This window comes from Anguilla rostrata, chromosome 6, assembly GCF_018555375.3.
Source record: "Anguilla rostrata isolate EN2019 chromosome 6, ASM1855537v3, whole genome shotgun sequence".
NCBI classification, from domain to species: Eukaryota; Metazoa; Chordata; class Actinopteri; order Anguilliformes; family Anguillidae; genus Anguilla; species Anguilla rostrata.
In genome coordinates, this window is record NC_057938.1 from 54,825,485 (window position 1) to 54,850,314 (window position 24,830).

Consider the following 24,830-nt stretch of genomic DNA (forward strand, 5'->3'; position numbering starts at 1 on the left):
ACAACCATTAGCAAATGCCGCCCTCTACCGTGGTTCTTAGCCAACGTTCTTGTGCTAGTACCTTCAAAATCAGACAACCTGGAAGCACCAACTGCGTGAAGTTCAATTAATAAAATTAACTGGACAATACAGAAATGAAATAACCGGTTCGGCGGCTATTGAAGGTCTCCGAGACAGTGTTACTGTAAGTTTAAAAGGCGTTCTGTTGTACGGTTGGTTAGAAAGAGAGGCTGTCAACAGAAAGGCACAGACAGTAAGATACATATTTAAGAGAACGGGAATTCACCAAATGCCACTGAAAGTATGCATCACATTCGCTATGGAAGATGTGACTGGACTATGCCCCCTCATAAATACTTAACATACAATATAGTATAGTGCCCATACAAAGTAGCACAGACCATGTCCAGGCACGAGTAACTTGTTACTCATCAACTACAACACAGATACGGGCTCAGCAATCTTTATTCATAAACATTTCACATGTACAAAGTCACAAACTGATTCACAATTTCAGGCTGATGTTTAGAATTTTATTTTATTTCATTGGTTTTGACCAGAGCAGCTTATAAATCCACCTCTCTCTCTTCACAGGCCTGAAACCCAAAACAGTCTGTTCCCCTGGTCTGGGGGTTCCATGCACCTCTCCTCTCCTCTCCTCTCCTCTCCTCTCCAGGGAAAATGCATGCCACGGCAGATTGGAGGGAGGGGGGTCAAAGGTCAGGGGTCAGGGGTCAAGGGTCAGGTATGGTCTATGAACCTAGGAGAGGAGCAACAAGCCTAGATCTAAACCGCACGGGAGGTAGGTGGATCGTCACTGAATCGCCCCAGGAACAGAAAAACAACTGATGTTCAAGTAAAAAGCGGGCCTCGATACCAAGCAGCAGTAGTAGTCCACAGTCCAGTGCTCGTTCACAAGGGACGTACACAAATACAACCTTTTTATTTCATCATCATATATATATATATATATATTTTTTTTTTTTTTAAAAGAAAGAAAAATTTAAAAAAAGAATTAAGGAAACTGGAGCTAGGCACAAAGCGGGTGTCCGTCCACCTTCCGAACTTGCATGGCTCATGTTGTTGAAGCGCGAGAGACGAGCTCAGGCTCCATTCAGGACGGCAGGGCTTCAACAGTCTGCAGTTAAAGCGTTCTTGTTTCAGTCAAGCAGCAACCATCAGACACAGACCAAAGAGTTTGGCTTCAGTGAGAGCCTAGTTTTTGTGTTTGTTTTTTTTTGCAGATTACCCTTAAATATCTTCAAAGCAGAACCCCTGGAAGTTGTCCAAGTTTGTTCCCATTTGACAATTAATTCTGAAATAACACTGGTTATTTTTAAACCTGAATACCTCTGTTAAAAAAAAAACAGGAAAATGCCTGTGCACCCATACATGATACAACTTCTTTCGGTAGAAAAACAAGTGTGATATAAAATTTCATGCAGTCTGACAAAAGAAAAAGAAGAAAGAGTCAAGTGTCTGTTCCATCTTTCACAACAAAAAGAAAAAAAAAATCCTTCTTTAAGCAAGGGGTTTAGAAAGCGCAGTTGGTTGAAGTCCCCTGTAGGGGGCGAACACAAGCAAGTTGCAGTCTCTGAGAGTTCCGTGTGACATCACCACGGCTCACGACTGGGACATGAGGTCCGAGGCCCAGTTCTTTACGGCCACGGTGGCGTCCTGCATGTACGTCCAGGTGGAATTGGAGAGGGATATCACGTGGTTCTGCACACAATGTAACGACACTTCACCACTAAAAATAGAGAGAGAGAGAGAGAGAGAGAGGATGAATAACACGCAAGTGCAGCTCAATGCAGTTCACTGAGACGTGCACAGTAAAGCCAAAATCAAGATTTCGACTACTCGTCGCAAACCACGATCACGGATAATGTAATACTAAACACTGAAAACACAAATTGACCCGTTTGATCTGCTTCATAAAATTTACTGCACTTCAAAACTTCAGAATGGATCCATTTCAACCAATGGTTGATGTTAAAATACCAGTACTCCTAAAGAGCAGTAACCAATACCAAGGCAGAGGCCGGCTGTGTCACTTACTCGCAGGACTCTACGAACATCTGCCACGCGTGCTCCAGCGAAACTTTTACGTACGCCAGCGACGGCAGGACATAACTGTGATGGATGAACACCAGGAGCTCCTTCAGATACTCGATGAACTGGAACACGCTCTCTGGGATGTTGGCGTTAAGCTGAAGGGTGAAAAAAAAAGGAACAGACGTGTTATGAAACAAACAAATTAGCTTCGTAGCGAGACGCACTTCCTGCGTCTTCGGCTCGGCTGGTCTCGTCTCACCCATTCGATGAAGCGCGGCGCGTTCTCTCTGACCCACGCCACCAGGTCCGAGCACTGCTCCACGACGAAGACCGCGCCGACCTTCGTCTTCTCCCAGGCGACCTCCAGGACGGGCCCGACCGCGGTCACAGCCTCGGAGTAGTAATACGGAGCGTTGGTTTCCAGCCAGCTGCGCGAGGGGAAACGCACGCGTGGAATTAGGGAAGGAAAATGACCCAAAGTAGACTGCTAAGCCAGGGGTGGGCGAGGACAGCCATATCTGCTTTAGGATTCCACACCAGCTTCTGAGGTTAATTATTTAATTAGCACAGTCATATACATGATCTGACATTCCCACTAAATTTCCTGATAAAGGTTATTAAAGATGTCTAAAGGACAAGATACAAATCAACTTACTGTAACTTTTTCTTACCCCTTAAAGTGTTACACCTTTTCTTCAAAAACTCAGTTTTACTGTTGTAATCTAGGAATCTACAGGTGAAACAGCATTGATGCAGACCGCCAATTAGCTAACTGAGGGGGTAAATTGGTGAAAGAAGAAGCCTGGCTGTGGGTGGTTTATAGGATCGGGTGAGGCGCGGGCCGGCTCACCTGACGCCCTCCTGGGAGTAGTGCGAGACTTTGCCCCAGGCCTGCTGGGACACGGACAGGAGACCCGACTGCTGCAGGTACCCCGCCGTCGCCGAGGCTGAGAGAGAGCGCAAAGGGGCACCGCGTGAGTGAGGTCACCGCTCCCAAAAATGAGCCCCAAAAACGAGCCCTTTCCCCCTGTGTGATACCGAGAGTGGTACAGACCTTTCCCCCTGTGCGACAAAGAGTGGTACAGACCTTCCCCCCGTGTGATACTGAGAGTGGTACAGACCTTTCCCTCCCCGTGTGATACTCAGAATGGTACAGACCTTTCCCCCCCTGTGTAATACTCAGAATGGTACAGACCTTTCCCCCTGTGTAATACCAAGAGTTGTACAGACTGTTCCCCCTATGTGACACTGAGAATGGTACAGACCTTTCGCCCCTGTGTGATACTGAGAATGGTACAGACCTTTCCCCCCTGTGTGATACTGAGAATGGTACAGACCTTCCCCTCCCACATGTGATACTCAGGATGGTACAGACCTTTCCCCCTGTGTGATATTGAGAATGGTACAGACCTTTCCCCCTGTGTGATACTGAGAGTGGTACAAACCTTTGAAAGAGCCCTGGGAACGGATGTCGTGAACCAGGAAGCCAGCGGCAAAAACCAGCACGGCCATCAGCAGGCGGGTCCAGGGGAAGCCCCGCCCCTTCATCTTCAGCTGCAGGCTCTGAAGGAGCGAGAGAGGGGGAAAGAAGAGAGAAAGGAGGCAGAGATAGAAAGAGAGGGAGAGAGTAAAGGACAGAACCTGCTGCATGAACACTGTAAAATCCAGGGTAAGAGCAACTGGTGTCAGATTCCTCATTCACATTCAGCTCAGAGGGCTTATCGTGTCCTTACATAAAAAGCTTAACTGTGACCTAATCAGCCAATGAACAGCCATTGGGTGTACACAGCCAATCAGCTAACAGCGCCCGGGTAATCGGTGGAAACATGGATTCCTGGGGAACTGGGTTCCCTGTCCCTGAAGCATGAGGAAGCGCCAAGTAGCACAGTGCTTTCTGGCCCTGCGCGGCACCCTTACATTGCACAGCTCATTGCATTCCAACACCTCCTGAGAGCTGGTGGACGACCTCATCTCCTCATTGGTCACTTTGAAAGACTGGACTGTCTCCTGAAGATTCCTGCGCAGCTGAAAACACAAAAAAAAGTGTGAGAACAACCTCTGCTGCCCTCTAGTGGTCAAACTGGTAGCAGTAACAAACACCAGAGCCTCATTAAGCAATGAATGTAGCACAAAACTGTGAAAGCAATATTGAGCACATACCTTAGCGGGCAACGTGTTCCAGGAGCTAAGGAGATTATTTAGCAGAAGGCTGCAAAAAAGGAACAGCAAGAAAAAAGTTACAAAACTACAAATTCTTAGTAAAAGTGTCCAGTGGAAAACAAGCCAGTCTTGTTTTGTAAAGTACCTACAGCATTTCTACGTGCTGCATTGAAGGACCCTCTCAAGGTCAACATTCCTCATTTCCAAGGGCCTGTTTTTTCTTGAATGAATGGCCCAATTCAGTACAGCAATTTTCTTAGAAAATGATACGTGACTTTGATCAAAGATTCCTGCACTCAAACGGCCCCAATCAATGACATGGTGTAATTTAGAGAAGAGAACATTGCAGAAACAAAACTGGGCTTTGTTCTGTTGGACACAGAAGAGGATGTCGCAAAAAGAAAACAGCAAGTCAAAAAAACAGTGTTTTGCAAGTTTTACAAGGACTCACTGAAAACCCTGATTGTATGGCTTTGAACTACAGCACTGTTTCCCCCCCTACTTAGTGTTTCCCTTCTTTGCACAATGTGGAAATACTGCACTCTGACCCCCTGCCCCCTGCCCCCCGCCCCCCCCGGATTTACAGTAGAAACTAACAGAACAGGCTGACCCGCCCACAGAAAGCATGCCTGGTATGAGCGCGGAGGAGGGGAGGACGAGGAGGAGGAGGAGGCCGTGTTTGCAGACGCCGCAAAACGACTGTGTTAGCGTTAGCGACGGAACAAAGACGCATTGAGCAGGACAGCCTGGCATAGTGTGTGTGTGTGTGTGTGTGTTTGAGAGAGACAGTGTGTGTGTGTGCGCATGAGTGAGCGCATGTGTGTGCGAGAGAGATAGTGTATGTGTGCGCGCGCGCAGGTGAACAGGTACTCAGGGTAATGCAGGTGAACAGGTGCTCAGGGTAATGCAGGTGAACAGGTGCTCAGGGTAATGCAGGTGAACAGGTGCTTCTCTCACCTGGACTGTGGCAGGTGTTTGGTGTAAAGCTGCCTCCACACCCCCAGGCTCTGAGGATCCACTGACAGGCACTCAGTCATGCTGCTCAGGAGCTGGAGGAACGCACACACACACACACACACACACACACACACACACACACGCACACACACACACACACACACACACACGCACACACGCGCGCACACGCGCGCACACACCAGTGTGAGAAACACCGGGGCTCCCCAACATACCCCCCCACCGCCCAAAAATAACCACCCAGTAACTGAGGCCCCCACCTGGACCCCCACCACAATAAAACAGTCAACTCTAACACAGCTTTGTCCAGCACACAGTGAAATAATGTGATGGTGAAGTGGGAGTGAGACTGGCAGTTCAGTCATGTGACCGAGTGACAGTGTACCAGTAAAAGTACAACACCGTGGCACCCTCTCTCTTACAGAGTAGACCCGGGTCAAATACATATTTGTTTTGGATTCAAATACTTTTCTGTGCTCTATTGATCTTGCCTGATGTAACTAAGCCTGCCAATATGACCAGAAGGCGAGGCCTGCACTTCTTATTTCATTGGTTCCAATACACCAGACACGATCTGTAAAGTGTAGAAAAGTATTTGAATCCAAAACAAACACGTACTTGATCCAGGTTTGGAACAGAGTGACAGGAACAGGGGCAGGGGCAGAGCTCACCTCTCTCTTCATGTCGTCGGGGCAGTGGGGCGTGGCTCTGGACAGGAAGGAGGGGAAGTAGGTGTGCAGGGTGGACTCGGGCTTTGCGCCGAACGCCAGGACCTTCAGCCGCGGGTAGAGACGCCTCAGCTGGTCCTGCAGGCTGAACCGCGACAGGGGTTACACACCCATCACAGCAGGGGTTACACACACACATCACAGCAGGGGTTACACACCCATCACAGCAGGGGTTACACACACATTACAGCAGGGGTTACACACCCATCACAGCAGGGGTTACACACACATCACAGCAGGGGTAACACATACATCACAGCAGGGGTTACACACACATCACAGCAGGGGTTACACACCCATCACAGCAGGGGTTACACACACATCACAGCAGGGGTTACACACCCATCACAGCAGGGGTTACACACCCATCACAGCAGGGGTTACACACACACATCACAGCAGGGGTTACACACACACATCACAGCAGGGGTTACACACCCATCACAGCAGGGGTTACACACCCATCACAGCAGGGGTTACACACAGTCCCATAAGACTCCAGGCCCATAAGACTCCAGGCCCATAAGACTCCAGGCCCATAAGACCCCAGTCCCAAAAGGCCTTGATGCCTGCTGGTTTCTGGGGCCACCAATTGGCTACAGAGTCACACACACATCACACCCAAGGTCTAAACTGGCTCCTGATTGGTTCTCCAGGACTTGAGTTTGAGATCACTGCTCTGGGGGCAATTTCATTTTGGAATGCTTACACTTTCAAATCACAACACATATATGAATAAAACTACATGGGTTAACTGCATTCTTAAATTACCATCCTTTAATATTGCAACCTAGTTGTCAGACCATGTTGATTATGGAAATAGCAAATACCACAATATATTGTAAATATATGGACTTCTCAGAAAATTAAACAATTACCCATATTATTGCAAAGTGTAGCAAAGGTATTTTCTAATTATGACAGTGCATGTAACTTAGACTGCAGCATTACTGGTTTTGGTGAGGATATCTCTGCAGCAGCAGTTAGTGCTTTACCTGGTTGAAAGTGCATTTTTAGGCATGAAGGCAAAGTCCAGCAGCGGGAAAAACTCCTTTGGTCCCATGATTCCAAAGCCTTTCGTCAAGTTAGCGTGCAACCTAACGACAAAAACACAGCACGTTAGCACAAAACCTAACGACAAAAACGCAGCACGTTAGCACGCAACCTAATGACAAAAACATAGCACGTTAGCGTGCAACTGAAGACACAGCACTGCCGTGCAATTTAAAAAATCACCGCAATTCAAACCCCCCTCCTCCAAACTATCCAGTCCGACAGTCCCACACACTCTTGCAGGATGAAGCTTCCTTGCAGGAAATTAATAAAAATCCCCTAACAGAATGGCATTTAAAAACACACACACCACACACACACACACACACACACACACACACAGAGACACACACACACCACACAGAGAGACACACACACACACACACACCACACAGAGCACACACACACACACCACACAGAGGGACACACACACACACCACACAGAGACACACACACACCACACAGAGGGACACAAACACACACCACACAGAGGGACACACACACACACCACACAGAGAGACACACACACACACACACCACACAGAGGGACACACACACACCACACAGAGAGACACACACACACACACCACACAGAGGGACACACACACACCACACAGAGAGAGACACACACACACCACACAGAGGGACACACACACACACCACACAGAGGACACCCCCACACACACACCACACAGAGACACACACACACACCACACAGAGAGACACACACACACACCACACAGAGACACACACACACACACCACACAGAGAGACACACACACACACACACCACACAGAGGGACACACACACACACACACACACACAGAGGACACACACACACACACACCACACAGAGAGACACACACACACACACCACACAGAGAGACACACACACACACACCACACAGAGGGACACACACACACACCACACAGAGAGACACACACACACACCACACAGAGAGACACACACACACACACACCACACAAGAGAACACACACACACACACACACAGAGAGAACACACACACACACCACACAGAGAGACACACACACACACACACCACACAGAGAGACACACACACACAACACACCACACAGAGGGACACACACACACACACACCACACAGAGGGACACACACACACACACACCACACAGAGGGACACACACACACACACACCACACAGAGGGACACACACACACACCACACAGAGGGACACACAACCACACAAGGAACACACCACACAGAGGGAACACACACACCACACAGAGGGACACACACACACCACACAGAGGACACACACACACACACCACACAGAGAGACACACACACACACCACACAGAGAGACACACACACACACCACACAGAGAGACACACACACACACACCACACAGAGAGACACACACACACACACACCACACAGAGAGACACACACACACACCACACAGAGGACACACACACACACCACACAGAGGACACACACACACACCACACAGAGGACACACACACACACCACACAGAGAGACACACACACACACACACCACACAGAGGGAAAACACACACACAACACACCACACAGAGGACACACACACACGGACACACACACCAACACAAGAGGACACACACACACACACCACACAGAGGACACACACACCCACACAGAGGGAACACACACACACACCACACAGAGAGACACACACACACACAGAGACACACAGAGAGACGCACACACACACACGCACAAGAACACACACACACACCACCACAGAGAGACAAAACACACACACCACACAGAGACAACACCAACAACAACAACACACCACAAGAGGACACACACCAAACTAGCTTTTCAATCCAATGATGGCCTAGCAGTTACCAACATGTGTCATGAAGCCGGTCTTTCTAATCGGATAGTCTGAGAAGCCGACAGACAGACAGACACACAGACAGACAGACACACACACACAGGCAGGCAGACAGACAGACATTCAGACACACACACACACACACACACACACACACACACACACACAGACAGGCAGGCACACAGGCAGACAGACACAGACACGCACACAGACTGACAGACAGGCGCAGACAGACAGACAGACACACACAGATTTGGCCCACACCCAAACTCAGCGTTGTTCATACTCACATGAGCAGCCTCTCCAGGTACCCGATGGCGTAGGCAGACAGGGACTTCATACCCAGCACCGGCAGCATGATGCCCAGCCACACTGGAACAGGGAGGGAGGGAGAGAGAGAGGGAGAGGGAGAGAGAGAGAGTGAGAGAGAGAGAGAGAGAGAGAAAAGGTCATTACTCTCTATTCCCATCACCAGGCTGGTGTCCAAAACACCCATCAGTCACTGCAAACACCACCAGCCCTGCAACCAATACACTCATCTGACACCGTAAAGAAAACTGTCACTATAGAGAAAACCCCGTCACCCCTGTGTGAAGCCTAAACCGCTGCACTGGGATGGTGTCCCACCATCCACTGGAGTGAAGAAACCAGTGGGGAAACACCAGAGGCCAGTCTGTGTCAGGAGGAGAACGGGCCTCTCTCATTGGCTCAGCGACGAGCCGCTGGCTGAACTTTAGCACACGGTCGCTGCTGGCGCAACCCGCCTCCCTCCCTCCCTCGAGCCGTTGTGAAAGGGGACCCAAAAGTGGCGGTTGCAGCGATGGCGGGTTTTATTTCGCATCGCGGTTTCCAAACCCGCCGTGCGGGGAGGTCACCAGTCCTGCCGCACGCTTTCGGTCGCAGAGGGGAGGAACGGGACCCCCCCCCCCGCCCCCCGAGTACCCCGTGCAGGGAGAGCTCTGCCACCCGGGGAGGTTTGGGCACCAGATGCAGTACCTCAGCACTGCCAGGAGAGGGCAGACCAGACAGCTTAACTACTCGCAACCCTTCGGAAGCCTAACCCAATAAAAGGTATTAGAGTGCCCCCTAGTGTTTACGGTGGAGTAGCGGCATGGGGCACACGAGCCGTAGCGGGGGGGGGGGGGGGGTTTGGGGTCACACTCACCGCGGAGGCCCTGGCTGAGGTCGCAGAAGCCCACCTGGCCCAGCGCCCACATGATGGTCAGGCACTTCACCGGCCGGTTCTGATGGGACCGCAACAGCTCCAGGTGCTTTAGAGAGGAGGGGGGGGGGGGGGGAGTGAGAGAGAGAGAGAGAAAGAGATATGGGGGGGGGGGAAGGAGGGGAAGGGGAAGAGAGGGGGGGAGGGGTCGAGAGGGAGGGAGAGGGGGGGAGAGAGAGAGAGAGAGAAAGAGAGAACATGGGGACAACCCTGTCATTATCTGCTGCATGACAATGTGTAATCCAGGGTAAGAGTAACTGGTGTCGGATTCCTCATCCACATTCCGCTCAGGGGGCTTATGGCTGTGTTCCAGCTGACAGCTTTAAGGTATAAAGTTACATAACATCTGCCTTAATGAAATGGATCTTACAATGACGCTCAGTATGAAATGCTCCAGTGCTGTTACTCAGACAGCGGGAGAAAGGGGCACAGCACAGCATACCAAGACGTGGCCTCGCAGAGAGTGTGTGTGTGTGTGTCTGTGTGTGTTTGTGTGGGGCATGTGTGTGTGTGTGTGGTGTGTGTGTGTGTGTGTGTGTGTGTGTCATGTGTGTGTGTGTGTGTCATGTGTGTGGGGCATGTGTGTGTGTGTGTGGGAGGTGTGTGTGTGTGCAGCCCCTGGTCACATACTCACCTCTACCAGGTTGAGGGTGGCTATTTTGGGCTTGTCCTGCATGACGGCCTGAATGCAGATCCTGTACCCGTGCAGGGGCTCTCCTGCCAGAGGGAAGAGTTCACATTATTCCAGGACGGGGGGCGGGGGGCAGGGGGAGGGGTGCAGCGAGAGCCCCCAGGCCCTCAGTCCACCCACTACTCTTAATCATTGCCACCTTCATACTTCAAATTTTAGAAATGACACTGCTGTGAAATGTATAATTTCTAAAATTTGAAATCTTTATACTTACATTACATATATTTCTACTTTACACTTACAATATATTGCAGTGCATGTGTGTTCCCTAAAGGAAGGATGGGTCAGGTGGTTAAATCGGGACAGGGCTGGACAGGGTGGGGCAAGGTGGGGGGGGGGGTTAGGGTTAGGGTTAGGGGGGGGGGGGGACAGGTGTGGGACAGGGCAGGACAGGGTGGGGCAGGGGGAGCAAGGTGGGGTAGGGCAGGACTGGCAGGGCTGGCAGGGCAGGTTGGGGTGAGGCGGATGCAGGGCGGGGCAGGAGCGGGACAGGGGGGCAGGTGGGAGGCGGGGGCAGGACGGGGGCGGGGCAGATGCGGGGGCAGGACGGGGGCGGGGCGGGGCGGGGCGCAGAAACACACCGGAGGCCTTGTCCAGCTCGCGCAGCATGGTGTAGATGCAGTGGTCGAAGAAGTCCTGCAGGGACCCGCCGCACTGGGCCAGCAGGCCCTTAATGATGCTCCTCAGCTCCTTACTGGCAAGGCAGTATGGGTAATCTGCAGAGAGAGAACACTTTGAGCCTCAGGGACAGTGCTAATTCAGCTAATTAATAACTATATCTAGCCATGGGTATCTGGCTAAAGCAAGAATGCAATAACAGCATCCAGCTATTTAAGTCAGCACGGATCGTTTCAAGAAGTGGATTAAAGCCTGTGTCTCTGCTGGCAGTGTTAGTGTCGCGAACCCTGGTGTAATTTTAGCCCATGAGGGAACAGAAATTCAGAGCATCAGAGAGACGTAAAATTTAAAAAAACCTTTAAAAATTTACCAAACCACTGGCCTCAGCCACAGTGAACTTAAAGCACTTTGGTTTTCAGAGACAGAAACAACGTCATTTCGTCATCTGAAATTCCACAAACTTCACTTTAAAAAGCAGACAGGGAGGACTTGTGCAAGTCGCACGTGGGGGTTCGATACGAAGCTGCAGCAGGTGTGCGTGCTGGAAGCAGAGAAACCGGCCTGCGTTTGGGTTTCAGTTTCAATTCTCACAGAAATGAAACGCTTTCCTGGGTATAATGATTAAACACCCATCTTCTCATCCCTGACAGATTAATCACCTCCTCTCTCGGTGCCAAGCACGCCCTCCCACACGCAAACAGGCACACAAACAGGCACACGCATGCCCATGCATGTGCACACGCCCACGCAGGCGAACGCTGCAACGCAGGCATTTCAGAACCGTGACTGAAACGTCTTCCTCCGATGACTCAGCGTAACTGTGTGCTTCAGTGGAGCCCGGGGGGGGCGGGGGGACGGGGGGTGCGACGCTCATCAAACACTCTCCACCGCGTCTCACGTATTGTAATCAAATGTAATGCACTGTAATGGAACAGAGTGCAGTGTAATGGAATGGAGTGGAATTGAATGTGCTAGAATGAAAGCGGCAGAATGTGGTCTACTGTAATGGTGTGGAATGTAACGGGATGGCGTGGAATGTAATGAACTGTAATGGAACAATGGAATGTAACGGGATGGCGTGGAATGTAATGAACTGTAATGGAACAATGGAATGTAACGGGATGGCGTGGAATGTAATGAACTGTAATGGAACAATGGAATGTAACGGGATGGCGTGGAATGTAATGAACTGTAATGGAACAGTGGAATGTAACGGAATGGAGTGGAATGTAATGAACTGTAATGGAACAATGAAATGTAAAGGAATGGAGTGGAATGTAACGGAACACAGAGCAGCCAGGCACGGTTAGCTAAAATAAAAAGGGGGCCGGCTCTGCTAGCAGGCCGCAGACAGAGGGGGAGAACCAGGGGGCTCCCCTCAGGGAGACTGACCGTAGCTGTGGGTGCTGAGCGTGGGGTCCCCCTCCGGGGCCTGCAGTTTGCAGTTGAGGTACCCGGCCAGGTCCTTCACCCACACAGAGGGGTTCTCCGGGAACACGGTCTGGCTCCTCTCCAGCTGCTGCTGCAGTTCTGAGATATCCAACTGCAGGAAGAGCACAGAGACCCCCCCCCAATGAGCTACAGTGAATCACATCACAGAGACGCCCCCCCCCCGACAAGTTACACTGAAATACAGAGACCCCCCCCCGACAAGTTACACTGAAATACAGAGACCCCCCCCAGCTAAGTTACATTGGCAGAGAAACTGCAGAGAACTGGACAGCGACGCACTTGTTTTTCCCTCCACCTGTTCATTTTCCTACAGTGCAGAAAACCAGCCGTAGCTCTGCCCCTATGCAAATGACCCATCGCGACCAAGGAGAGCCATTTTCTGCACCTTTACAAATCAAATATCCAGGGGCATTCACGGGTGTAAAAACAAGACGGTTTTTTTCCCTCCATTTTCCAGCTCTGGACAGCCAGTCCAAGTGTGTCAACTTAACCCTTTTTCACTCACTGTACTCACCCTACTGGACTCACTTTATAGCTCTGATGACGGTCTGTTGACCGAAAGCTTTGTTTTTTATATTTATAAAAGCGTATTGCAATCAATCTCAGTGCGTCAAAGTTTTTTAAAATTTTTTTAAAAATTTTAAAGATAAAATAAAGAAATCCTTTAAAAAAAAGTTTTGTTTTTTTTAAAAAGAGACACGAGCATTTGACTGGTGTACAGTGCGAGGTGTTATTTTTGAAATGAGAAACCACAGAAGAAGAGGGAAAGGGAGAAGAAGCGTGGAGGAGTGAGGCGGGTACAGTACTAGCTGTTAATTTGAAATGAGAAACCACAGAAGAAGAGGGAAAGGGAGAAGGAGAGTGGAGGACTGAAACGGGGTGGAGGTGCAGCTCACCGCGTTCACGGCCTCCTCCAGCGTTCTGAACGGGACGGGAGCCGGCCCGCCGCCGTTGGCGGGCGACTTTTTCGGCTGCTTGCTGGCGCCGGCCTTCTTGGCGGGCGGTTCCGCGACCGTCGCCGGGGGAACCTGCTCCTTGTTCTGCTTCTTGGCCATCTTCTCGAAGCCCTCGTAGATCGTCTCCGACATCTTCAGCGGCGCTGCGGCGAATGCGGGAGGGAGGGCGTTAGCAACGGAGAAGGTCCTGTCGGGGAGAGCCGCCCGGCCCCGCCCCCTACCCCTCCACCCCCTCCTGGACACCACGCGCATGGGAGAGAGGGCGTTAGCAATGGAGAAGGTCCTGTTTGGAGAGCCGCCCGGCCCCGCCCCCCTCCCGGACACTGTACGCATTAGAGTGGGGAGCGTTTTGGCACAGCCTTGTAAGTTCCCTTCTCCAACAAGCATCACAAGGTCAAAAAAAAGAAAAAAGAAAAAAAAAAGAAGCAAGTTCCAGAGTCCCCTCTCACCCAGAATTGAGCAAGCCCGCTTCAATCTCTGACACACTGCCCTAACTCATAATTACTGCAATCCTCCCTTTTCTCTCTCAGTCCAAGCCATTTCAGCTCCAACTGTCCCATCTGTCATTTGGGGCTGGGTAAGCTGGCAGGAAGCATCGCATTAAGCAGCTTTGAGACTCCCATCTTGCTCCAGTTGCCGTTACTGTTCGCTGTGCACTCACACTCGACGGCTGCAGCACTGCCGTCTGCTCCGGACATTCTGACGCTGCTAATTTCATTACTCATCTGCCCTCGAGTCTTTTCGCTATTTTGCCTGTGGAAGCTGCTTTCGACGAAAGCGCCTACCAAACAAACAGATGCAAACAAGCCTGAGAACGATGGAGATGAATTTAGGGCAAAAGGGGGCAGCGCAGCGCAAAAGGTCTCCAATCTAATCAGAGCAAGGAAATGCTTCCGTCACATTTTATTCGGGAACAACAAGAGCTGATTTTTGCGATCTTGGTTTGCCCCCGAGAAATAATAGTTCCGACAGAGTCACACGCCGGACCTCACATGCTCAGCGGGAGCTCTTCAACAGTGTCGTTCATCTGCAACAGAGCAGGTCTGTTCGCACTACTTGTCTAGGTCTGGTTCCAGCCGTCTCTGCAGAGATCAAACGCGCATGGAAATGAACGCAAACGTTCAGGACGTGCGTTTCATTATTAATCCGGAAGCGCTGACTTTCAGGCCCTAGGGGACGTGGGTACGTCAAGCGCAATAACAAGAGGTTTCTGACAAGAGCATTTTTGACAGCTGAAAGCAGTAGAGCAGTGGTTCTCAACTCGGGTCAGAAAGGGCCGGTGTGGGTGCAGGCTTTTGTTCCAACCAAGCAGTTACACACCTGATTCTACTAATCAACCTTTGGAGTCTCTACTAAGGACCTTGATTAGTAGAATCAGGTGTGTAACTGCTTGGTTGGAACAAAAGCCTGCACCCACACTGGCCCTTTCTGGCCCGAGATGAGAACCACTGCAGTAGAGAATGTTCAACAATAAACAGCCACGGCCTAACTTCTAACTAGGGTATGAAAAAAATAAATAAATCTGTATTTCCTCATTTACCAGGAGAAGTCAGGAAAAAATCGCATAAGTGAATGTTAATTCCCCCTGTTTTTGCACTTGCCGATGGTTTACTTTCCAGCACAGCACGCATGGATAAGTCCAGGAGAAGTCAGGAAAAATCGCATGTATGAATGTCACTTCCCCTAGTTTTTGCCCCCGGTGATGGTTTACTTTCCAGCACAACACGCACACGCAATGCATGGACAGCTATAACTACTGCCAAAGCTCCACATCACTGAACTACACGTCAACTGCGAATCCGGGGCATATTGCGTCACACACCTTCCAAGATGGCCGCCTCCAGGAGTGAACTAGAATGCCCTGCTCGTTCACAAAAACGGCGAGGCTAGATCTTTCACCGCCAAATTCACAATAATTCAAGGAAAATTACAGTCTTACATTTCATTTTTAATCTCTTTAGATTAGGCAATATGTATCTGCTTATTTACAGCACAGAATTGCTGCATATGACATGCGACATCAGACAGGTTGTCGCCCAGAGCACTGCTTGCTAAAATGCAAAACGACCTCGGCAGCATTTAAGGTGAAAGGGAGTCATATTACGACTTGTGGGAAATGCGGGGGCCCTATAGATCTCACATGTCCAGTATATGTTTAGAAAATCTAAATTTAACTCTGCATTTGGATCAATATCATTTCTGTTGACGGCAACTGGTATTTCTATAAACATGTCATATGATCTTCCGTGGGTGAAGGTATAATTTCCATGTAAGCACTTCTAGCAACCTAAAGTCCTAGGGGAAAAGCAGTGGTTAAAAAAATTAAGTTGCAACACAATACATCTTCTCAGAATCGCATTCGTTGTAGCCTACTATAGTATTATGAGTAACAGAGTTTTCATGGGATTGTCAAACCTGCTAATGAATTATGCGCGACACCGCGAACGCACGGCAGGAAAATTTAAAAACTTAAAAACGCCTTCGGCGAGCGATGAGGACTTGTGCTTTCTAAATCTGGACTTGATTTATGATTAACCCCCACTAAAAAAGGTAGGTCTTGTGAGGTAAACATTCACAAGGGTATGAAATTCCAAGACGGTATACAGCCACGCGGCTGCAGGATTTCTAAAGCTAAATATCTAAGTTGATTAAGCACTTCCCTCGCTCAGTAACAACATGGTTTATTTATAACTCAAGGGCAATTCTGCGAGATTCCTGCCCTGTACACCGAGTGTCATGGCAACGTCAAGGCAACATGATCAAAAATGATAAAGAAACTTTGAACTTCAGAGTGCGATATTACACCATCTGGCTGCCGTTAAAAAGTAAGCTTGTTAATCAAACAATGGACAGCGATACAAACGCAAACTTAAAAACACTGACAAAATGGACGAACTATCCATCTACCAGACTAGAGAAGTTAAGATGAGTAAATGTTAAGTAGCGTTGTGGAACTTCAATCGGAAAACAAAAATCTAACTCACAACCCGAACAAAATTTCTGCCAACGCAATTTTAAATTCTAGCGATCGCCGACCACAAGGTTAGGCAGCCATTTCAAAGAGGAACATCTAACGAAAAAGCATTTTGCTGAGGGGAGAAAGTCACCTCATTGCACACTCTGACAAGCGAAACCAGGGTTAGACTGACAGCCACATGTCAGCACCCGCGCGCAAGAGCATGCTAACATGCCGTGCCCGTGTAAGATACCCCCACGGCACAACTCAAACTTGGACCGCTCGCTGAACTGTCTCCGTCAGCCCGAAGGCTTGTCTGTGCCAGGTTACACTAGATAGCTAGTTTCAACAATTAAAACAAACAAAAGATCACTAAGACAAGCCCGCATCTTGCCAAATATGCAGCTAGCCGTCCATCCCTTAGCTTTTAGCTGACGTTAGCACACTAATGTTATCTAGCATACTTTAGCTTTATAACCAAATAGCTAGACAAGGCTAACAATCATCATCAGCAAGCTAGCTAATTTAACCAGCGTGCCGGCCGGCTAACAGAAAAGATTTCAATCTTAGGGAGGCTACCGTAACAAAGGAATCACTGACAAAAACTAACCATACGTCCCAAAAACAACATTAACGTTGTCCCAACCGGATAATTCAAATTTCACTCAACATAGATTCATCTTAAGGTCTATTAGTGACGTTAGCTAGCTAGTTAGCGTTAGCTAGCCATTTGTCAACTCTTGTCGCTGTTTACCGCTAAATAGTTAGCCATCTGGCACAAGCTAACACTTGACAGTGTATAACAACACTGATGACAAATAATCAAAATATAGTTAAATTGTATTGTTAATCAAGGCTAATAAGCTAACTCCATATAATGTATGTTAATGGGATTATGAACAACACTTAGGGAGAAAAGAATTTGGTAGGCTGGCTAGCCAATTATCTACAATGCAAGCTAGCTACATGCTAACGTTAATTCGGGAAGTAGCTAAATAGGACGAGGTACAAATCCATTCAAAGCCATTTTGCACGCATCAACAATGAATCATAAAAATAAGATAATTTGGGGACCGCTCCGTAATGTGTTCCACTTACGAGTCGGGTCAATCCTGGGGAGGTTAGACTCGCTCAGAGCTTTCCTTCCCCCCGATTTCTTGTCAGATGGATTCTTTCCGCCGTTCGGTTTTTTGCTTTTCTTCACCACTTCCCACTTGCCAACGGAACCATTATTCCCAGCCGAAGCCATTATCTAAATCTCACTACGAACTAATAATAGGACAAATGCTTTGCGTGTCTGTTAGATTTTTTTTTCTCTCGCCCCTTTCTACTTCGCTGTGTACTTGCGTGCGAGGAAACAATGGTCGCCTGGTTGGTGGTTGACGGTGTCTGAGGATTTAAGCGTCTCTTTGCCACGTCTCCTTGCCACATGACGTCAGATATTAACGTTTATTCTTCTGAAAGCCATAGTCTTCCTCGGACGAGAGGGAACCATATGCGTACATACCACATTTACAGAAAAAAACTTCACAAGTTGTCGCCACTAATTCCACCAAAATGATTCACGAGAACACTCATTGTTGGTCACTGCATCACAACAACATAGCCTATTCAGTGTATAACTCAGCTTCTAATTACTTGCATTGGAAAGAGTAGCTACATTTCCATTCTATGCGTGCCGTATTTTAAAAATATATCATTTTATTAGCCAGTATTTTAAAGTCGGAATGTTGATTGACTGAAGCTCGTGGCAGCCTACTAATGACATATTGGAAGTGGTGATGATGACGATGATGATATTTACTACTATAACTACTACTGCTACTATTACTACTATTATTATTATTTTTAGTAGTAGTAGTGGTAGTAGTAGTAGTAATAGTAGTAGTAGTAGTAATAGTATTAAATGGTCATATGCAGTTGTTTTGGTACTACTCTAAATTATACTTCATAGTATAGGACTGACGTGTTCTTCATGCGGACACATGTGAACATGCGGAGTTATACCCCTGTTGGTATGACGCCTAATGCTTGCCGTGCTTGCTTTGATGCCAGATGATTTTTGATCTTTGGCAAGCTCCTCCTTCTCTCGTATTGTATTGACAGTGACAGTGGGATACGGCCTCGTGTGCCTTCAGCTCAGAGATGAGTGTCTACACCATTAACAATCATACCTGTCAGTAAGTGTGACGTCATCCAATCCCGTTCAATACAATACCATTCAATACAAGGGGAGCCGAGAAGGAAACACAGACAAGCTTTCAGAAATATCACACGATGTTAAAAATTAGGAAAAGCAACACAGTCCGCATCAAAAGGACATTAAAATAGTTAAATTGCTGTTTACATAGCAACGAGTCAGCCATCGTTGTTTGAGATGGATATTTCTCATTGACACTAGACGTAATATACAGGTCAGACTGATTAATATTCCAGCAATTACTTGAAAGACCACCCAGAATTATGGAACTGAACAGTATTTTTTAGTAACTTTTTTTAGCCATTTTTTCTTTTCCAACTATGATTATTCCTATGTTTAAAATAAATAAATTGATGCCATGCGTTTCAGTAAACAGTGATTTAATCATTAAATTCACATAAGGTAAATTGTAGTAAATCGCATGCTTTGCACCTGTCAAGACACCAGGTGGCAGTCCATATCTATTGTATGTTATTTATTGAAGGAACGCATGGTAGCAAACCTTGAACTAATTAAAGTAAATCACAGAATCGGTTATTTCCTTGCGACAAGACAGCATTTCCTTCATTGGGACCCATTCAGTTTTCACTGCATAAGCTTAAAAACAATGACAGAACACATTTTCCATTTTTTTTTCACACAAATTTATTTTACTTAATAAAACTCAAAACAGATGCAGGTTTTTGTTTTTTTTTTGCACAAGATTGTTATGGCCACTGTATTTCAGACATTTGATCAGAGACTAAGAGGTGAGATTTCCAAATCAGGTGATTGGATTGTGGTGTTGGTTTGTACAAGCAGTTTTTTTTTGGGGGGGGGGGGGGGGGCACTGCAAGCGCGCTTAGTCTAACTCTCACAATCAGTCACACGCCTCTTGTCTGAAATGCAACACTCCCCACCTCCGCCTCAAATCACAACCTGTGTGGCATTTTGAATGAGTACAGAACATATCAAAAGAAACCAAATCCAAACATTTAAAACTGGAAAAAAATAAAATAATAAAAATAATAATAGCAGCTAAAAAACACAAACTCTGAAATGAAGTCGTCAGCCAGGTGCGGTGCTCAGTTTCTATGTATTTACTTAAATCATTCGTAAAATCAGCTTGATTTTAGAAGCCCGAACCTTTCGAACGTTAGTCGGCCCTTTTATCGCTTTAAATAAATAAGATTTCACAGTTTCGCTGAAAGAGCACCACGGTAAAAACACTCAGGCGATGAGCACAGAGGAACGAAACCGCCACCCGCTGAGGGTCGCACCCCCGCGAATTAAAGAAGATAAAAAAATATATCACTCCTTCACTGCTGCATCTATGACATTCACATGCTCAACGGAGATATGCGCAGGGGGAGAGCCGGCCGAAGAGCCAAAATGGCCGGCCTTTACTGTTCCCGCCATAACCGCCATTACATTTTTTAAAATGATCTTTTCTTCCTTTGATTTCTTTTTTTTTTTAGCGACATGCTACCGCCCTTGTCAACCCCCACATCTTCCTGCCCCCTACCCCCCCCCCCACACCAGCTGATAAAAAATAAAATTAAACACCAATAAATAAAACAAACAAACAAACAAACAAACAAAATGCCTCATGCTGTTCGTTGAAAACAAAAAAAGCTGTTAAATCAGTCCTCACATAATCATAGGCTACCCCATCATCGCCATTTTTTTTTTGGACAAATCTTTGATTATGGTTGATATATTTTTTCAGTTGACTTGCCCCTGAACACAGTTTACAAAGTACCAGTGAAAGTTATTGGAGGGAAAATGGAAAATAATTCAAAAGAGGGTTCAGGTGCAGTGTTTTGGTGCTGGTAAGCGTCTCTTTGACTTGTGGCGTGTAATATGAGTCTTAGCAACCGTGCGATGCAGCAGAAGCTGGTTGACAGGAGGGTGGGGAGTAGGCATGTTTGTGTGTGTGTGTGTTTGGGGGGGGGGGGTGGGTTGGGGGGTTGTGGCTCTAGCCCTGGAAGAGCACAGTCCCACTGAAGAAGACTGCTGTTCCATAGCCCCTCCCTCATAATTTATGCGCAAAGTTCCGTAACTGCACTGTGCCGTGGTGCGGTGGGCGGGGTCGGGGGTCAGGGTTCAGGGGTCAGCCTGCCGGCTGCTTGGCCTCTGATGGACCTGTGTAAAAAAGTTCTGCTGGGTTTTCGGGGCGCTGTTGTTCTGGGGTGGACGAGCAAGAGGAACTTGAGGGAATGGAAGAAAGGGAGAGAGAGAAAACGAGGGATAAAGAGAGAGGAAGAGATGGAGAGAGCAGGAGAGAAGGGTGAGAGAAGAATAGTGGGGAGAGGAAGACAAGTGATAAAGGATAAACTGAGAGAGAGACAGATACAGACAGAGACAGAGACAGAGAGAGAAAGACATACAGACAGAGAGACAGAGAGAAAGAGACAGTGAGAGAGGGAGACAGAGAGAGAGAGAAATAGAGACAGAGACAGTGAGAGAGGGAGACAGAGACAGAGAGAGAGAGAAAGAGAGACAGAGAGAGAGAGGGAGACAGAGACAGAGAGAGAGAGGGAGACAGACAGAGAGAGAGAGAGAGAAAGAGAGACAGAGACAGACCGAGAGAGAGAGGGAGACAGAGAGAGAGAGAGAGAGAAAGAGAGCAGGTATAGGGAGGGGTTTAGTATTCGTCCTGGTCCTCGTGTGGCTGGCCATCAACCTCCTCATCCTCGGGTGGAGCAAAGCCGTCCTGGAACAGAGAGAACAAAGATTCACTGGGTGTGTGGTTATGCATGTGTGAGTGTGTGTGTGTGCATGTGTGTGTGCGTGTGTGTGTGTGTGCGTGATACCTCTGTAGCGTAGAGAATGTTGATGATCCGGGAGAGCACAGGGCTGTTTTCGCCCTCGTGCTCCTGGCAGATGAGCTCGATGTCGCGCAGTTTACTGAAGTAGAAATCCCTCTCCTTCTCAAGCCCGTCTACCGTCAGCTTCAGATCCATCAGCTTCAGAAACAAAAATAAATTTAAAAAAACTCTGAATATCGGTCAAAACCAAACATCTGGGCAACACATTAAAAAAACAACAACTTTTAATTCAAATGACATTTTAACGTAAATATATTCTCAAAAGCCTGATCAGAAATGGACATTCTGCTGTGTACACAATAAAAACACTTTCATCAAGTGCATGATTGTGTCAATCAAAAGTAGTGGGTGGGGCCTGGGCTCCTGTCATTCTTTAATTAACCAATGAGCAAACAGCTTGAATGAGGCAACTCGGTACCCCCATTTGGACACAGATACCCCAGTCAGGGGACAGCAGGTTAAACGCACCCCATAAATAAAGGCTAATTAATTAAAGGATAATTCAATCGCAGGACGCTGACCTGCCGGTTAAGCTCCACGATCTGTGGGTCGGTGTCCCCGCCCCCGTTCCTGGCCATGGGGGGGTTCCTCCTCACGGGGTTGTTGATTGCCCTCTGGGGGGCGGGCATGATCTTGGGGACCGTGGGGGACGTTCTCTGGGGCACTGCGATGGGGGGGGGGGGGGGGCGTAGGCATCAGGTGAGTTACTTTGACGGACACCCGTCCCGCGTCACTTAACAAACATCGGCACAGCGACACTCAGCTGCACTACATGCCCGAAACGCACTCTTTTGCAGTTTAAACCAAAGCAGCAAGCAAGCTTCCTTTTTTTTTTGTGGGGGGGGGGGGGGTATTCCCCCTTCCAAAGCAACAGAGAAGGGTTGCCAACCAATTTTAGCATTGCACAGATCTACTTTCATGGTACAATGAGCCAGACCAGGTTGATGTAAGATAAGTCATCCCAATTTTCGGGGATCAGTTCCTTTTTCTGACAAATCACAATCTTTAGTAGGCGAGGGTCCAATGGGAGGCGGCATCTCCAAGTCGACTTGATCACGGACCAATGAAATAACGCCGGCTAAAACTCGGTGGAACCAATCAGACTGCAGGGCACAACTATCTCACAAACAGCAGCTTAACCTTCCATACACTGCAGAGATTAACTATCCGGGATTATTATTAACAAGGACTACTCCGTACAATCCCACCTCCTGCACACCCCAGGTATAACTGAGTATTATAGATAAACTATGCTGTATAAATTTCTGGTTATAAATATTGTGCTAACTCAAACCTGGTAGTAAAATGTCTGAGGACGGTTGCAGCACCTCCAGACACTGGAGGCGCTGTGCTGCAGTCCTTAACACAGCTGGGGTGATGTCAAACTCCAGTCCTGGAGGGGGCGCTGTGTCTGCAGGATTAATTCCAGTCCCGGAGGGCCACAGTGTCTGTCAGCAGCCAATAAAGGCCTTGAGAACAAGCTGCGTGAACTCTTTAGCCAATCGAAGACTCGAATTAATCACTGAAACACTGAAAACCTGCAGACACTGCAGCCCTCCAGGACTGGAGTTAAACCTGCAGACACAGCGCCCCCTCCAGGACTGGAGTTAAACCTGAAGACCCTGCAGCCCTCCAGGACTGGAGTTAAACCTGCAGACACAGCGCCCCCTCCAGGACTGGAGTTAAACCTGCAGACACTGCAGCCCTCCAGGACTGGAGTTAAACCTGCAGACACAGCGCCCCCTCCAGGACTGGAGTTAAACCTGCAGACACTGCAGCCCTCCAGGTCTGGAGTTAAACTGGCAGACGATGTGGCCCTCCAGGACTGGAGTTAATCCTGCAGACACAGTGCCCCCTCCAGGACTGGAGTTTTTGACGCCCCTGGTCCAGAGTTTAAAACACCCAGAGAAGCAGAAGGAGCATGCAGCTACACAGCTGAGCTTCAGAATGAAGCAAAAAATCTGTCTGATCAACCAAAAAATAAAACCATATTTTTCTCTTTAAAATGTGGTACCTCTATTTAATCGATATTAAAGTGTCACGTTGCAGATCGATCAGAGCTGATTGGTCAGAACAGAGTTCAAAGAGAGGTTTCAGAGGTTTTAGATACTCTGGGAAATGCAGTCCTAGCCATCTTTAACCTGTCATTACATTAATTATGTCTACTGGAAGACACGTAATTATGTAACATTGTCGATATTACCTATTGATACTCACAATTCAAATATATTATCAATCTTATAGAAAAAAGGTAAGAAATGGCACATGTCATTCAGTCAATCATAGGAATTTGAAATTAATATATGAATATATGCACTGTTCTAATTTTCTGGAGTATGTTATGCCATGTGCATAAACACTCCAAACGTCTCACCTTGACCAGCATAAGAAATCAGAATAAGAATCTATACGGCATGTAATTCCTGCAAATTATTATGCCCTGAAAATTCTGTCAAAAATAAGAAAAACAAGAAATCGACCATTAAAGTGCCCCTGCTGTTCTCACACACAGATGGAATGTGTGTCATTTTAATATTTATCTTCAGGACCACATGTGGCGAAGCCAATATAAGGAAACAGAATATACTGCAATAAAATATATGATCAAGACCAAAAAGGATATTACAACCCTCACAATGTACAGGCAAATATACTCATTATTTCCACTGTCAGATATTGCTACATACACATACACATACACACACACGCACACACACGCACACACACACACGCATGCACTCACACACACAGACACACGCACACACACACACACAACCACACACATAAATACACACACACACACAAACACACACATACACACGCATACGCATAAGCACACATACACAAATACACACCCACAAACACATGCACACGCACACGCACGCACACACACACACACGCAAACACACACACACACACACACACACGTGATATAGTACAGTATGTGCTGTTTCCTTGCGGGGGGTGCGTGGATTCGCTTTTGCATTATTGTTTTATTTTCAGAAGCACAGCACAATGGCTCCAGGCCAAAAGCTCTCCCCTCTCTCACAAAGAAGAGCACTGAGCACCACAACGCAGGGGTGTCTG

At 47.8% G+C, this 24,830-nt stretch overlaps 2 protein-coding genes across 8 annotated transcripts in view; both read right to left on the reverse strand.

The window, feature by feature from the left end:
* Positions 1 to 447: 447 nt before the first annotated feature.
* tmem214 (transmembrane protein 214) lies at positions 448 to 18,173 on the reverse strand. 3 transcript variants are annotated; one of them, XM_064340676.1, is made up of 17 exons: positions 17,832 to 18,165; positions 13,718 to 13,920; positions 12,762 to 12,912; positions 11,333 to 11,467; positions 10,695 to 10,777; positions 10,004 to 10,109; positions 9,129 to 9,210; positions 6,914 to 7,015; positions 5,862 to 6,003; positions 5,173 to 5,264; positions 4,216 to 4,264; positions 3,973 to 4,080; positions 3,501 to 3,618; positions 2,906 to 3,002; positions 2,315 to 2,483; positions 2,059 to 2,210; positions 448 to 1,750 (listed from the first exon to the last, which is right to left on the reverse strand). In XM_064340676.1, exons 1-17 carry the CDS (start codon positions 17,980 to 17,982, stop codon positions 1,624 to 1,626), a joined length of 2,067 nt encoding a protein of 688 aa, XP_064196746.1. In that variant the 5' UTR covers positions 17,983 to 18,165; the 3' UTR covers positions 448 to 1,623. The 3 variants fall into 3 exon arrangements, with proteins under 3 accessions (XP_064196746.1, XP_064196747.1, XP_064196748.1); XM_064340677.1 differs by lacking the exon at positions 17,832 to 18,165 and adding an exon at positions 16,885 to 17,236; XM_064340678.1 differs by lacking the exons at positions 448 to 1,750; positions 2,059 to 2,210; positions 2,315 to 2,483; positions 2,906 to 3,002 and adding an exon at positions 3,279 to 3,392 and having other exon boundaries at positions 3,466 to 3,618; positions 17,832 to 18,173.
* Positions 18,174 to 19,613: 1,440 nt separating this feature from the next.
* mapre3b (microtubule-associated protein, RP/EB family, member 3b) overlaps positions 19,614 to 24,830 on the reverse strand; it is a 32,943-nt gene continuing 27,726 nt past the window's right edge. For 4 of the 5 annotated variants that reach the window (XM_064340686.1, XM_064340683.1, XM_064340685.1 and 1 more), the window contains 3 exons: positions 22,265 to 22,407; positions 21,729 to 21,881; positions 19,614 to 21,628 (listed from right to left, as the gene is read on the reverse strand). In XM_064340686.1, the coding sequence (XP_064196756.1) occupies positions 21,560 to 21,628; positions 21,729 to 21,881; positions 22,265 to 22,407 (365 nt within the window). In that variant the 3' untranslated portion in view covers positions 19,614 to 21,559. Of the gene's footprint in view, positions 21,654 to 21,728; positions 21,882 to 22,264; positions 22,408 to 24,830 lie in introns of all 5 variants that reach the window. The other variant, XM_064340687.1, reaches the window with a different exon arrangement.

What these genes read in the sequence shown, in the direction of transcription:
- tmem214 (XM_064340676.1), bottom strand. Translation starts at nt 17,982, where the DNA reads ATGGCTTCGGCTGGGAATAATGGTTCCGTTGGCAAGTGGGAAGTGGTG. An exon ending in TACCTGGAGAGGCTGCTCAT is followed by an intron (nt 7,016 to 9,128) that starts GTGAGTATGAAC and finishes TTTTGTCGTTAG; the next exon opens with GTTGCACGCTAACTTGACGA. An exon ending in TACTCCCAGGAGGGCGTCAG is followed by an intron (nt 2,484 to 2,905) that starts GTGAGCCGGCCC and finishes CCCCTCGCGCAG; the next exon opens with CTGGCTGGAAACCAACGCTC.